The sequence below is a fragment of the Mobula birostris genome, chromosome 3 (genome assembly GCF_030028105.1).
Source record: "Mobula birostris isolate sMobBir1 chromosome 3, sMobBir1.hap1, whole genome shotgun sequence".
Classification (NCBI taxonomy): domain Eukaryota; kingdom Metazoa; phylum Chordata; class Chondrichthyes; order Myliobatiformes; family Myliobatidae; genus Mobula; species Mobula birostris.
The window spans coordinates 145,834,390-145,850,426 of record NC_092372.1 but is presented as its reverse complement, the minus strand read 5'-3'; the positions used below and the strand labels follow the sequence as shown (position 1 = coordinate 145,850,426).

The window sequence follows — 16,037 nt, the reverse complement described above, 5'->3', positions numbered from 1 at the left end:
TCACCATTTGATCATGGCTGATTTGTAATCACCTGCCACCTCTCCCACCCTCCTCTTTATATCAGTTGCTTCCCTCTCCACTCTCAGTCCAGCTGCAAGGACCCAACCTGAAACATCTACCAGTCCTTCACAGCATTCGCCCCCACCCTGTCCTTTCCTCTGGATGCTGTTTGACGCACTGAATTCTTCCAGCAATTTGCCTTTTTTTCTTATTTGAACATACATTACTTTGACAGTGGAATAGAGAGCACAAGTAGGACTATGGTAGAGATGAGAAACAACAAAATGCAGAAGGAAAATTGTGTCCATCTGGGCAGAGCATACATGGCTCTTGATGAAGGCTCACTGACAATTGCGATACTGAACTGCACCTATTATAATGCTTAGACAAGAAAGGCAGATGAACTGGGAGTGTTTACTCACACATGGAAACCTGTTATTTTTGCTATTGCACAGCTGTGGTTGAAAGACAGCAGAAATGACAATATAACATTGCAGGATATAGCATCTTCAGATGTGATGGGAGGATGTAAGATAAGAGGTGGCACTGTAGTATTAATTAAGGGATCCTTTACTACAGTAAGGGGAGATGTCCTAAAAGACTTTTCAAATGAGGCCAATGGGTGGGGGCTGGGAGGGAATTGTCAATGCTCTGCATCAAGATAAGAGTGCAGAGGGGAGGCATCGAAACAAAAGGGGGGGGTGTTCACTGGGTTTGTAAAGTCAGTGGAACACAGAAGAGTATAAATGTTCTGCCTTTCAGGCAATCGAATGTTAAGCACATTCAGCTTTTATTTTAATCAGCAGTTTCAGATCTATATTAGGTCACTTCCTATACAGCCAGGACGTAGTAAGTATAAAACCATATTGGCTGGCAGGCCAGAGGTTTGCGTTAGGAGCAAAAGAAGTTTCTATCTGAAGCCATCTTGTTCTTTCCCCCAGCAGAAACATTTATTGTAAGTTGATGTTATATTGTTTAGAAGTTAATCTAAAGGTATCAATAAGATTTTTCTGAACTAGAATGTTATTTTTAAGTTTATTAGACACTAATCCAGATGCTAATGGTTTACACATACTATTTACCTGTAGTATTTACTTGTTGAAATTTTATAATATTTACCTACAGGAAACTGAACTAAGTTCTTCCTTACCTGTGTATATTTTGTTGTGTGAATGGAACAGTGTGGTGATTGCACTCGATTCAGTTTTTCAGTTTCACTCCTCATTCACTAGGTCATGCCATTGAGCCTGCAATAAAACCAATGAGTTCGGACAAATACCCTGGCTCTCGTGTCACTTTTGAATGGAGTTTGGCTGACTGTCTAGCTGATGTTACAACACCTCAGTGAGGGCAGTACAATAAATGTGGGCGATAGGTCACTGCAGTAGAAGGAGCAGCATAGAATCTAATCCTTTGGAATGGAGTGAGGCAGCTTAGGGAGTGTCATGGCAACTACCTTAAAGGTAATTTTGGAAAAAGATGGATAGAGTGGAAATTAAGGTTCTGAACTAGGGAAAGACGTATTTCAAAGATAGGGCCTCGCAAAAGTGGACTGAGAGCAGCCACCTACAAATAGGAAAGCGGGTATCATTCAGAAAGCAAGTTGTGAGATTTCAGGACTGACATTCCAATAAGAGTGAAAAGTAAGGATGGCAAGAAATCCTGGATGTTAAGGAAAGTCAGCAGCTGGATAAGAAAAATTATGTATCTATGGCAGGTATAGAGAACTGAAAATGGGGGAGGCTCACTGGAAGTGTAGAAAGTGTGTGTGGGGGGGGGTTAGTTATTTTTTAAAGAAGCAGTTAAAGATGCTGATCTGTGTGACACACACAAAATGCTGGAGGAACTCAGCAGACTAAGCTGCATCTATGGAAAAGATTACAGTCGACGTTTCAGCAGATTTTCTCTTGTTTCCAGTCTGTATGTGGAGCCAGCAAATGTAAATTGGGGTTTAAATGAACACTTCTCAGCTGTGTCCACTAATAAGTCGACCGTTGCACTTGGAGAATGCAGGGAGGAGGACAATATTCGACAATATTTGACAAAATTCCTTTGTCAATTGTGGGATAAATTTCTGCTTAAATGTTTGCCTTTACTAATCTACTGAGCTTTCCTTCATCCTTTTTTACCCCAATCATTCTTGGCAATTCTTTCTTCACACATTTCTAATTCTCTTACTTAGGGTGAAAATACAGGGTTTGCAGTTGAAGTGTCAGCTTCAAACTGTATCTGGAATTCTACCATACCATGATCACTACTCCTTAGAGGAACCTTAACCACAAAAATCTCTTGTTAATTGTACCTCATTATACAAGACCAAATCTAAAAGAGTCTCTTCCTGGATAGGTCCTGTAATGTATTGATTTAAGAAACAATATCAGGTGTACTCCACAAATGCCTCTGGCACAGAATCCTTGCCAGCTTGACTTATTCGATCAAAGGACTATAATCATCTGTGACATTACAGTGTCCTTTTTAAAAATTGTTCAATATTTATCCATATATCCTTTATCCTGCTGCAAGGAACAGAGGCCCATAGACACCCTTCCCCCAGATATTCTTTACTTCTGTCCAAGCCAATTCCACACCATGAATCTCTGAACACATATCATCCTTCACCACCACATAGATAGCTTCCTGGATTAACAACATGAGCCTGCCTCCTTTCTCTTTTCCACAATTCTTTTGGAATACTGAATAATTTAAAATATTGAGTTTCCAGTCCACATTTATGTAATAGCTATTACTTTAAATTAAACTGCTAGTTAATCTGGTTCCAATTTCAGATGTACATGCTTGATTACATATCCTATCTGCTTTCTTGTTGTGGTTTGATTTTATTCCCCCACTTCACTACTGGACACAAATGCTCTCTCCCTTTTGATTTAGTATGCTTTCCATCATTTGAATCCCCCCTTCCCTCATGTTAGTTAAAGCTCTGTCTTGGTGTACATATCTAGGAACTGCTAAATGTGGCGGCACATTTTAAAGGTGGTTAAAAAGGCATATGGCATATCTTTTAATTAGCCAGGAGACAGAGGGTAAGAACAAGGTGATTATAGCATAATCTATACAACATTGCCTGGCTACAGCTGGGATATTATATCCAATCTGTTCTTCCTCCTTTGTTTTGTGAAATGTCTTCACACACGTTACTTTGAGGATGGAGTAAACAGTTGGGATTTGAGTCGTGTGTGTGAGATCCCCAGCTGCTCACAGATTAACTACATTGTGTTGTTTTATTTAATCATGGGATAGGAGCTGATTGTTTTCTTTCTTCACACTGTGCTGTCTGATCTGCTGAGTGGCTCAAATACTTCCCAGTTTATTTTAGATTTCACTGGGTGCTTCTGAGGCAAGTGGTGCCTTGATATCAAGGGCATTCTCATCTCACCTTGTTTCCTCAAGAAATGAGCAGTAATGGCTCACAAGAACATAAGAGGTAGGAGCAGGAGTCAGCCATCTGGCCCATCCAGCTGCTCTGCCATTCAATAAGATCATGGCTGGTCTGGCCATGGACTCATCTCCACCTACCTGCCTTTTCCCCATAACTTTACTATGCAAAAAAACTATCCAACCTCATCTTAAATATATCTACTGAGGTAGCCTCCGCTGCTGCGTTGGGCAGAGAATTCCACAGATTCACCACTCTCTGGTAAAGCAGTTCCTCCTCCTCTCCGTCCTAAATCTACTCCCCTGGCTCCTAATAATGCTGGATATTGCAACTTCAGGTAGATTGCTGGGATGAAGACTTGTACCGCAGTTTTACTTCAGTAAACTTTCTGTGCTAGGGCCTAGGCAGGCAGTGTTGAACTTCCATATGCAGCCTGTTTGGTCGTAGTGCTCGGACCCCTATCCCCACCCCGAGTACATTCTGTGCCCTCATTGCCTTCCATTTTTCTTCCAAAATATTAATATAGAAAAAATATGTTTTGATATTCTGTTATGAGATGAAACGTCTTTGCTAAGGTAGAAGGGCTTGCTGAGCAAAAAAGGGCAGGGGCACTTTGAACATGTTAGATAGTAGTCACCTGGCACAGAAAACTCACTGAAACTCAACCTAGCCTGTGAATGGGACTCACCTCTGTAAACTTTAAGCATTTGCTGTGGCATTCATCCTGAGTCTGAAAGCGATTCTGATTTCCTCCACATCCTCCATACCAGAACTGTGCACATGAATTAGCTGCAGTATCATAGTACCACTTAATAACATAACTTCTGCATGGCCCTTGATCAAGGGATTCATCACAGGCCAGATCTGTAGCCCAAAAACACATGAAAATGTTTCATGCAACTTCTTAAAACATGAAAATTAGTCATGAATTACAGTGCTCCTAGCCCACCTACCATCACTATCATATTTTCTCCCTTCACCTACCATTACAAGCAGATGGAAACAACTCCTCTCCATCTGCTCCATGACTAGCTCTGGGTTTCCCATTGGTAGTGGCATGGACTCGTTGAAGATGGAGTTCCACTTAAATAGCTTTGACTAGAGGCCAGTCTGGACATTGGAAGTTTTGGGAGGAGGGGACTTCAATCAGGTCCACTGACCGAGGATAAAAGGCAGCAGCAGATCAGTACAACGATAAAGAGTTTTGACCAACGACCAATCGGTGTTTGGGATTAATTAGCAAGAGCAAATTAAAGGAAGGCAGCGGCAATCATCTGAGTGTACAGAGTCAGTGTGGTGATATTGAGGCTTCTGCGAAGCGAGGCTTCAGTCAGAGAAAGAGAAAGAACAGAAAAGCTCAGGTTTTTTCCTTCTCTTCTTTATATCTGCTCAGCTAGGGCAGCAGGGATGACAGGCAGGATAGTGGAATGCTCCTCTTGCGGGATGTGGGAAGGCAGGGAGACCTCCAGTGTCCATGATGACTACAACTGTGACAAGCACATCCAGCTGCAGCTTCTAACAAGCAACATTAGGGAGTTGGGGCTGGAACTGGATGGAGTCCGGATCATTCAGGAGGCTGAGGGGGTGATGCTGTAGGTAGAACATGTAGAGAGGTAGTTACACTTAAGGTGCAGGACACAGGAAACTGGGGACAATCAGGAAAGGGAAAGGGGTTAAAGAGCCAGGGCAGGGAACTCCTTTGGGCATCCCCCTCAATAACAAGTACGTCAGGATACTGTCGGAGGGCGATGACCTAACTGAGGAAAGGACAAGTGGCTGAGTCTGCCTCTGTGACTCAGAAGGGAAAGGGGAAGAGCTGCAGGAGTAGTTTTGAGGAAGTAGAGAGGCTTTACAAGGACTTAGGAGAACGGACAAAGTAATGGCAGATGGAACACAGTATCGGAAAGTGTATGGTCATGCACTTTGGTAGAAGAAATGAAAGAGTTGACTATTTTCTAAATGGAGAGAGAATACAAAAGAAAAACAGAGGTGCAAAGGGATTTGGGAGTCCACGTGTAGGATTCCCTAAAGGTTGAGTCTGTGGCAAGGAAGGCATATCAATGTTAGCATTCATTTCAGGAGGATTAGAATATAAAAGCAGGGATGTGATGTTGAGAATTTATAAAGCACTGGTGAGGCCTCACTTGGAGTATTGTGAGCAGGTTTGGGCCCCTTATCTTAAAAGGATGTGCCGAAACCGGAGAGAGTTCAAAGGAGGTTCACGAAAATGATTCCAGGATTGAATGGCTTGTCATATGAAGAATGTTTGATGGCTCTGGGCCTGTATTCACTGGAATTCAGAAGAATGAGGGGTGATCTCATTGAAACTTATCAAATGGTGAATGGGCTTGATAGAGTGGATGTGGAGAGGATGTTTCCTGTGGTGGGAGGGTCTAAGACCAGAAGACACAGCCTCAAAATAGAGGGGCGTCCTTTTAGAATGGAGATGAGGAGGAATTTATTTAGTCAGAGAATGGTGAATCTGTGGAGGCCAAGTCTTTATGTATATTTATGGCAGGTGTTGATAGATTCTTGACTGGTCAGGGCATAAAGGGATACGGGGGGAAGGGAGGAGATTGGAGCTGAGAGGAAAATTGGTTCAGCCTATCCCTGGCAGAGCAGACTCAATGGGCCAAATAGCCTAATTTTGCTCCTATATCTTATGGTCTTAAATAATATTTTACAAATAAACAATATACAAACAAGACAAAATCTGCAGATGCTGGAAATCCAGGCAACACACACACAAAATGCTGGAGGAACACAACAGGCCAGGCAACATCTATGGAAAAGAGTACAGTCAATGTTTTTGGGCTGAGATCCTTCAGCAGGACTGGAGAAAAAAAGATGAGGAGTACATTTTAAAGATGGAGGGAGGAGAAGGAGAATCACAAGGTGATAGGTGAAACCAGGAGGGAGAAGGGTGAAGTAAAGAGCTGGGAAGTTGATTAGTGAAAGAGATACAGGGCTGGAGAAGCGGGTAATCTAATTGGAGAGGATAGAAGGCCATGGAAGAAAGAAAAGGGAAGGGAAGCACCAGAGGCTCGTGAGGGGCAGGGAAGGAGATGAAGTGAGAGAGGGAAAAGGGGATGGGGAATGGTGAAGGAGGAGGGGCATTACCAGAAGTTCGAGAAATCAACGTTCATGCCATCAGGTTGGAGGCTAATCTGACGGAATATAAGGTGTTATTCCTCCAACCTGAGTGTGTCCTCATCACAACAGTAGACGGGGCCGTGGATTGACATATTGGATCGGGAATGGGAAGTGGAATTAAAATGGGTGGCCACTGGGAGATCCTGCTTCTTCTGGCGGATGGAGCATAGGTGCTTGGTGAAGCAATCTCCTGATTTACATCAGGTCTAAATGATGTGCAGGAGACCACACAGGGAGCACTGGACTCTGTAAGTGACCCCAACAGATTCACAAGTGAAGTGTCGCCTCACCTGGAAGGCCTGTTTGGGGCCCTGAATGGTAGTGAGGGAGGAGGTGTAGGGGCAGGCGTAGCACTTGTTCCACTTACAGGGATAAGTGCCAAGAGGGAGATCCGTGGGGAAAGACAAATGGTCAAGGGAATCGCATAGGGAGCGATCCCTGTGGAAAGCAGAAAGTGGGGCGTGCGACGTGTTTAATGGTGGTATCCAGCAGGAGATGGTGGAAGTTCCAGAGAATTATGTGCTGGATGCGGAATCTGGTGGGGTGGTAGCTGGAGACAAGAGGAACCCCATCCCTGGATAGGGTGGCAGTAGGATGCCATGAGAGCAGGCATGCATGAGGGTAGCATTGATGATGGAGGAAGGGAAGCCCTTTTCTTTGAAGGAGGAGGGCACCTCCTTCGTTTTGGAATGAAAAGCCTCGTCCTGAGAGCAGCTGTGGTGGAGATGGAGGGATTGAGAGAAGGTGATGGTATTTTTACAAGTAACAAGGTGGGAAGGGGTATCGTCCAGGTAATTGTGAGAGTCCATGGGTTTACAATAGACATCAGTAGATAAGCTGTCTCCTGAGATACAGAGAGTTCAAGAAAGGGGAGGGAGGTGTCAGAAATGGACCAGGCAAATTTGAGGGAAGGGTGGAAATTGGAGGCAAAGTGGATGACGTCAACGAGTTCAGCATGGGAGCAGGAAGCAACACCAATGCAGTCACTGATGCAGCATAGGAAAAGTGGGGGATAGACACCAGTGTAGGCTTGGAACATAGACCATTCCACGTACTAGTAAACAGGCAGGCATGGCTTGCAGCCATGTGAGTGCCCATTGGTCCCAGCACAAACAACCCTGGCTTGTTGTAGACAGAAGAAGAAAGATTTTTTTTTAAGTTAGCAGACAAAAAAAATATATTTGCTTAAATAAGTTAAAACATACTTCTCTGTTTTAATACTCACAGTTTGTTTTAATCTTAAACGAACAGCTGAAACAATGCTTATAAGCATTGTTAAAGCAATATATTTGCTTAAATAAGTTAAACATACTTCTCTGTTTTAATACTCACAGTTTGTTTTAATCTTAAACAAACAGCTGAAACAATGCTTGTAAGCCAACAGCAGGCAATCTCCACCCATTGAGTCCAATAATTTGATTAAGGCAGGGAGATTTACCCAACAAAAATGCATGACTGTTTAGCATAAAATCCAGGTCTCTGCCTGATTATTTTACCATTGTGTCAAGTACTATTTAAGAATTTTTTAAAAATCCTGAACTTCATTTAGCTAGGTTCACACTTTAATTTTCTGTGTAGGATTTGAAACAAAAACTGGTAAATCAGGTTATAAGAGGCTATTCTGACAACGAAATCTATAAATGTGTTCTGTACTGTAAGTCTGTCAGGGGCTGCGCTTCGTACTGTACTGCTCACTCTGTATAATAACAGAAGTTGATAGGAGCCCTTGACAGGTGTTTTAAAAATATCAGGATGTGAGTTGAGGAAAGCTGCTGAGCCATTTGCTTAGCAAAATTTGCCCCTCTGTGAACTTTCTCCTCCAGCACTTCTGGTGGAGTGAACATTGGTGGAACAGTGAAAGGATTTGATTTTTGCAGTACACCTTGGTTAGTGGGTCCAGGTCCTTCTCCAGGCCTTCCAAATGACCGCTGTGGTCTTGAAATTGGAAATGATTCTCCCTGCCTCAATAACATGTCTTCCGTAGTATAACACATTGTACTTTTGGAGTACAAAGTACAGGTTTGGCATAGGAAAGATGTAGTCAAACTGGAAAGAGTACAGAAAAGGATGTTGCCAGGACTAGAGGGCCTGAATTACAGAGAGACAGACAGAGAGACAGACAGAGAGAGAGAGAGAGACACCAAGACCAAAACAATCACAGGTATTTATTCCTTGAAATGTAAGAGAATGAGAGGCAACCTTTTAAAAGAGATTAAAATTGAGTTACAGATCATTAGATATAAAACCGTAAGATGTAGGAGCAAAATTAAGCCATTCATCCCATTGAGTCTGCTCCACTACTCCATCATGGCTGATTTATTATCTCCCTCAAACACATTCTTCAGCCTTCTCCCCATAAACTTTGATATCCTTACTGTTCAGGACCATCAACCTCTGCTTTCAACATACTCACAACTGTCAGTGGCAATGAATTGCACAGATTCACCATCTTCTAACTAAAGAAATTCCTCCTCTTTTCTGTTCTAAAAGGACATCCTTCTATTTTGAGGCTGTGCTCCTGGTCCTAGATACCCCCACAATTGGAAACATCCTCTCCACATTTACTCAGTCCAGGCCTCTCAGTATTCGATGGGCTTCAATGGGATCCTCCCGCATTTTTCCAAACTCCAGCGAGTACAGCCCCAGAGTCAAACGTTCTTCATATGTTAACCCTTTCATTCCTGGGATCATTCTCATGAACCTCCTCTGGACCCTCGCTAATGCCAGCACATCCTTTCTTAGATAACGGGCACAAAATTGCTCACAACACTCCAAGTGTGGCCTGCCTTATAAAGCCTCAGCATTATATCCTTGCTTTTATATTCTAGTCCTCTCAAAATGAATGTTAACAATGCATTTGCCTTCCTCACCACTGACTCAACCTGCAAGTTAATCTTTAGAGAATACTGTATGACTCCCAACTCCCTTTGCAACTCTGATTTCAGAATCTTCTCCCCGCTTTATCTTTTGCCTCTCTCCATTCTTAAAGAGTGGAGTGTCATTTACAATGTTTCACTCCTCCGGAAGCAGTCCCCTGAATGCAAGAATACCTCTGCAGTTTCAGCACTAACTAAGCAAAGGCATGAGAAACTCTTTCAGTGGGAAGATACAAAGATTAGCTTTAATTGCAACACGTACATCAGAACATTGAAACATACAGTGAAAGGCGGTGTTGGCATCAACATCCGACACAATCTGAGATGATCGGGGGTGGGGGGGGGTGCAGACTGCGTGTCGCCATACCTATGGCGGCAATGTAGCCATGCCCACAACCTGCAAAGCCTACAGTAACTCGTACATCTTTGGAATATGTCAGGAAATCAGAGCACCCAGAGGAAACCCACAGCGGCGGTAACAGAACCTGGATCTTAGAGCTGCCACTGTAAGGTGATACACTATCCGCTATGCTATGGTGCTCTAATATAGCGTTCTGACAAGATTTGTCTTTTTAAGAACATTGGAGATGCCTCCCCATAAGAGGTGTCAATAATGCTTGCAAATAGCAGTGATCTATTGTATCTGGATCATTGTTGTATTTTGGGGGACTTGGTGAGGAGTGGGGATCGTGGTGTGATGTTATTGGCAAGAAACTAGCAGAATTGCTGAGTAATTCTGACTTTATATTTGTAAGCAATGAAGCCTGTTGTGTATCCTCCATGCCATTATCACCCTCGTATAGTTCGCCTTCTCTCCTCCAACCATTCAGCTTTAAATGATCTCAAATAATTTTACCTGATTTCAACTCCTATAATCTAAAATGCCATTTGAAGTGTGTGTTCCACGGAGGGGTGAAGAAATTTCTGAAGATTTGAGTAGTCTGTTAAGCATTAACAGCTAAAAATCTCTGCCTATGTTCTATTTATCTTACAGGTAATATGTAGGTTAAGTGTAATTTCTAGTCATTAGATTTCGCTTTAAGAATGAATATTGATTGGTTGTCTTGTTACTTTACCTTATTTATTAGTTCATCTTTTTTTTTCCCTAAAGGGTGATTGTGGTCTTACTAGTTTAGAAGGTCCAATGGGAAACCCTGGAATTGGTACCCAGGGACAAAAGTAATTAACAGCGTACTCTTACAGTCTGCATTGAAAATAGATTTGGTTTGACAAATGCCTTTGCTCTCAGAAAATCAATTTTTTTCATTTCTGCTGAGAATTTGTGAGACAAACTTTGTTACATAGTTAGCAATAAGAGCAAATATCAAAATTCCTAGGCTGTGTGCCACAACAAAATTAACCCTTCTATTAGCCTTCTTCTTGACAGCATTACCCAACCCACCAGTCATCCAACCAAATCCTATTGTGCTTTCATGTGACAACATTTTAATATAATAAATTCCATAAATAAGGGGCCAGAAACTGCTCAAAACACTCCAAGTGTGGCCTGCCTTATAAAACCTTAGCATTACATCCTTGCTTTTATTTTCTAGTCCTCTCAAAATGAATGCTAACATTGCATTTACCTTCCTCACCACAGACTCAGCCTGCAAGTTGACCTTTAGAGAATCCTGCACGAGGACTCCCAGGTCTCTCTGTGCCCCTGATTTCCGTTTAGAAAGCAGTCCACGCCTTTTATTCCTTCTACCAAGGCACATGACCACGCACTTCCCTACAATATATTCTATCCACCACTTCTTTGTCTATTCTCCCAACCTAAGTCCTTCTGCAGACTCCCTGCATCTCAACACTATCTGCCCCTCTTTCTATCTTTTTTTTTTCACAAATATGGTCAGAAAGGCATCGTGATAAATCTGGATAAACAGCCACTTAACTATTTTTATGTACCTTTGTGAATTATTTTTATGTACCTTTGTGAACTTCCTCCTCCAGCACTTCTGCTGTAGTGAATATTGGTGGAACAGTGGAAGGATTTGACTTTTGCAGTACACCTTGGTCAGTAGGTCCAGGCCCTTCTCCAGGCCTTCCAAGTGGTCCCTGTAGTCTTGGAAGTGGAAGTGCTTCTCTCTGCCTCGTAAGCAATTCCTCACTGCCATTTGTCTCTAGTTTGATTGCGCTAATTCCTGGAGAGCTGCGCTACAAAGAGAAACAGGGACACTTGAAAATATTCCAATAATTGAGATTACAGATACTTACAATCATCTGGATTTATGATTCTGACAGCTGAAAACAAAATGGAGTGGAGACGACTATCAGTGAAAAATCTTGTAAAGAATGGATTTCTCAAATGCACTGGTTTTAAAGGATTTTAATTTGCAAAGATTAAAAGTAGCATTAAATACTGAAATTTGAAGTACTATTTCTAATGGTGGCTGGGGAATAAGTTGCTCAGAAACCTGCTGAAGAGCTTGGCGTTATGTACCACACTCTGAAACAATACAAGGGAGTGAGTGTACATGGACTTAATTTCCCAACATCTTTCTAGGCTCTGCTTGAATGAGGCTGATACATTAATTGAAACATCAGCAGGACGGGACCTGTCGCCAACACAAACATGAGGGAGCCTTTGCAATTGGGGGAGCAAGGGGGAAGATGAGCGCAGGAACGAATTAAGTTTTTCTGGGAACGCCTGCGGCAGTTTTCCTACTCTTCCTGGCCCACATTAAGACTTGGAGACACAAGTGACTGCAGATGCTGAAATCTACACCACGAAAATATCTGCTAGAGGGACTCAGTGGGCCGTGTAGCTTAGAGGAACATGGTAGGTTGAGGAGTATTCCTGATGCAGAGTCTCAACGCAAAACATTGACAAACACCCTCCCGGCCCACCACCCCTCCCCAGATGCTGCTTGACGTGCTGAGTTCTTCCAGATGATCCTTTGCTTTTCCTGTTAATATCAGAAGCTAACTCTGCTGTAACTCTGTCTAGTAGTAGACTTTGTTCTGGTCAGAAACTTTCACCGCTCATCTGCTCAGCCTCCCGGCTAAACTTTGAAGTCGGGTCCAGAAAATATAGGAAGGCCTGATTGCGTACTCTTCAAATAAACTTTCCTCCAAGTGTCAATTTTAAGATGTGCTGACTAATATCAGTGCCTGGCAGGAAGGCAGGGGCAATCGGGGAGGAAATACGTTCCTGCTTCTCAGCTGACTATATTCTGCCATGTTCTACACTGGGGCGAGGAGGGGGGTGGATCAATAAATTTATTGGTTTTGGAGTCCAGTGGCTAGGAGAGCAGCAGATGTGGGTCCACATCATTGATGCAAAGACATGTTTGAATCTCCTCTTGACAGTTGGGGAATTTAAATTCAGGTAGTTTTTTTTAAATCTGACATTTTATTTGATCTATACTGTGTAAGAATAATCATGATACCACCAGATGCTAGTATAATTTCATTTGCTTCACGAAAATATTGTGAGGGAGCAACAGGCATTTTCTTTGGCTTAACCATTTCCTCTATGTGTTTTAAAATTCAAAGTATATTTATCAAGGTATGTATGCATTGTAAAACTTTGAGATTTGTCTCCTTACAGGCAGCCACAAAACACAGAAACCCAAAAGAACCCATTCAAAAAATGACTGACAAGCACCCACTGTGCAGAGAAAGAAAAAAAATAACAAATTGTGCAAACAATAAAAGTAAGCAAGTAGCATTTAGAACAAAAATGAATCCTGAGGCACGAAGCCCGGAGCAGCCAGAGCAGGCTACAGCCGCAGGCTCAATTCAGCACAGAGTCGGGTAAATGTTGTACAGCAGCGAGTATTGGCAATCAGCAAAAGATAATAAATGTGGGTATTCCCATGACCGAATAAATAAATGTCCCGTTCCCTCTATGCCTGACTTGCTGAATATTTCCAGCTTTAACTTCACCTTCAGAAATCACCAACACATAGGATTAGGCTACTAAATGCTCGAAATGTATTTGCAATTCCATCTCTAATGCACCTCTGTGATGTTTAGGTCATCCTCATGCACGATGTTGACGTGTAGGTTGTCAGGGGCTGGTGTTGGATAAACTGGACTGAAGGCAGGAGATACACCAGGAGGGAGCATGGAACTAGAAACTGAACTGAACAGTGGATTGTCTTCTGGCTCACAGATCCTGATAAACAGTTTACTTTCAAGAGCTGAAATGGAAAAAGAAAACATTTTTAAAAATCATCCAACAACCTATTGAATCAAATCTCTTAAAAGCTGACAGATGAGCGGACTCATCACATCTTCTTCCAAACAATGAAAACAACGTTCTGGGACATTTTTGGTGGATTTTGAGAACTCAGGGAGATCTTATTTTTAAAAAGTTTTTTTTGTTTTTTTTTCTTCTTTCTTGAACTGCTACCCACTCTCTTGGCTGGAAGCAGGTTAGGTGGGAGAGTTGTTCCTGGATTTCTGTCAAGATCCTTTGAAACCTGCTGGGAGAAACTTAAGCACACAGCTTGGACTTCCTCTCCCACCAGCTTTTCCACCAACACCAAAACTATTGGCCTTCCGTCAATAAATAGTAAGATTTTCTGAGTATGTTACCGTGACAACCTAGTTTCTTTTATTACACACATATGCATTACATTCAAATGCGCAGGTCTGAATAGCTTTAGCTAACTTCTTCATAAATTATTGCAAGGGTGACAGGGTGGAGATACATCTCGACCAAAGGAGGTGTAAGGAGCTCCTTCCCTCTGCTAGCCTGCAGATCATCCTTGGACAAGGTACATCACCTGCTTAGCCACCCCCACCCCCCCCAGATCAGGGTCACATGAAGCCATGGGAGCAGGTGGTGGATGGTCTTATGAGCAGCTAGTGCATATCACAAGTCCTCATTAAGTGACCACTGACGTCAGGTAGACAATCTCTGAAGAATATTGATAATGACTGGTGTTACCCATCTTGTAAAGACACTGCCCAGAAGGCAGCAACAGCAAATCACTTCTTTAGTAAAATCTGCCAAGAACAATCATGGTCATGGAAAAACTATGATCGCCCATGTCATAAGACATGGCACATAATGATGATGTCATAAGACATGGCACATAATGATGAGATGATGATACTAAGGGATCGGATATATAGGTACTCAGACAAACAGGGCCTGGTTAAGGATAGTCAACATGGTTTTCTCCATGGGAGGTTATGTCTAACCAATATTATAGCATTTTTTGAGGAAGTTATCAGGAAAGGCGATGGAGGAAAGGCAGTGGATGTTGTCTATATGCATGTCAGCAAAGCCTTTGACAAAGTCCTGCATAAGAGGATGGCCAAATAGCTTCAGTCACTTGGTATTTAAGATGAGATAGTAAATTGGGTTTGCAGGAGAAGTCAAAGTGGTTGTAGATGTTTGCCTCTCTGACTAGAGGAATGTGACTAGAGGTGTGCACAGGGTTCAGTGCTGGGTCCATTGTTGTTTGACATCTACAGTATATCAACGAACTGGATCAGCAAATTTATGGATGACACCAAGATCGGGTGCGTAGTGAAAGGCTGTCGAAGTTTGCAGCAGGATCTGGACCAGATGGAGAAATGGGTTGAAAATGGCAGGTTGAATTTAATGCTGACCAGTATGAGATGCTGCACTTTCTGATGACGAAACTGGGTAGGACTTAAACAGTGAACAGTAGGATACTGAGGTGTATGGTAGAACAGAGGGATCTGGGAATATAGATAATTCCCTGAAAATGGTGTAACAGGTAGACAGGGCCATAAAGAGAACGTTTGGCACTTTGACCTTTATAAATGAAAGTATTGAGCACACGAGCTGGGATGTGATGTTGATGTTGCTTAAGACATTAGTGAGGCCTAATTTGGAGTATTGTGTGCAGTTCTGGTTACCTATCTACAGGAAGGATATCAATAAGATTGAACGAGTACAGAGAAAATCTATGAGGATGTTGCCAGGACTTGACTTGAGTTATAGGAAAAGGTTAAACAGGTTAGGACTTCATTCCCTGGAGAATGAGGAGAGATTTGATAGAGGCATATAATGTTATGAAGGGTATAGATAGCAAAAATGCATGCTGGCTTTTTCCTCTGAGTTTGGGTGAGACTAAAGCAGGAAGTCATAGGTTAAGAGTGAAAGGTGAAATATTTAAGGGGAAACTGAGGGGGATCTTCTTCTCTCAGGATAGTAGCATTGTGGAGCGAGCTGCCAGCAGAAGTTGTGGATGTGATTCAATTTCAGTATTTAAGACCAATTTGGGAAGTACATGAATGGGAGTGACATGGAGTGCTGTGGTCCAGATGCAGGTCGATGGGACTTGGCAAACTAACAGTTCAGCATGGACTAGATCAATTTTAGTGCTGTATTGTTCCATGTCTCTTTGACTGTTGTAAGATTGTTGCTGCTGTTTTCACATCTATAGTACACTGACAATTAAAAGGTGAGGTTGGAGTTTATTTGGGGGGAGCTGGGAATGAGCAATGGGCTTGGAATCTCTTAAATGTAGGTGCCTGACTCTTGCCCAAAGCTGGGCCAATGATCTCAGTCCAGCAGGTGGCAATGACTGAGCAGAGCTAAACACTGTTTCTAGGAACAGTGTCAGTAACCAGGAATGGAGTACTACCGAGGAAGAAGAGGTGATGAGAACAAGATCACTACTAA

General features: G+C 42.5%; 2 protein-coding genes and 1 long non-coding RNA gene across 10 annotated transcripts in view; 2 read left to right on the top strand and 1 right to left on the bottom strand.

Annotated features, from left to right (window-relative positions):
* LOC140195305 (uncharacterized) overlaps positions 1-16,037 on the bottom strand; it is a 224,580-nt gene that overhangs the window by 7,439 nt on the left and 201,104 nt on the right. For 2 of the 5 annotated variants that reach the window (XR_011885416.1, XR_011885417.1), the window contains exons 33-36: positions 13,391-13,572; positions 11,356-11,581; positions 4,084-4,259; positions 1,152-1,248 (exon numbers count right to left, since the gene is read on the bottom strand). Coding sequence is in view for 3 of the 5 variants with exons in the window: in XM_072253406.1 (XP_072109507.1) it covers positions 4,084-4,259; positions 11,356-11,581; positions 13,391-13,572 (584 nt within the window). In the remaining 2 variants the exon portion in view is untranslated. Of the gene's footprint in view, positions 1-1,151; positions 1,249-4,083; positions 4,260-11,355; positions 11,582-13,390; positions 13,573-16,037 lie in introns of those variants that run through there. The other 3 variants (XM_072253406.1, XM_072253408.1, XM_072253409.1) reach the window with 3 other exon arrangements.
* The window catches only part of LOC140195306 (glycoprotein-N-acetylgalactosamine 3-beta-galactosyltransferase 1-like), a 205,853-nt gene that overhangs the window by 66,981 nt on the left and 122,835 nt on the right, over positions 1-16,037 (top strand). The window lies entirely within an intron of this gene.
* On the top strand, positions 848-13,968 carry LOC140195307 (uncharacterized). The gene is made up of 2 exons (XR_011885418.1): positions 848-956; positions 13,406-13,968. It is a non-coding gene; the product is annotated as an uncharacterized lncRNA (long non-coding RNA).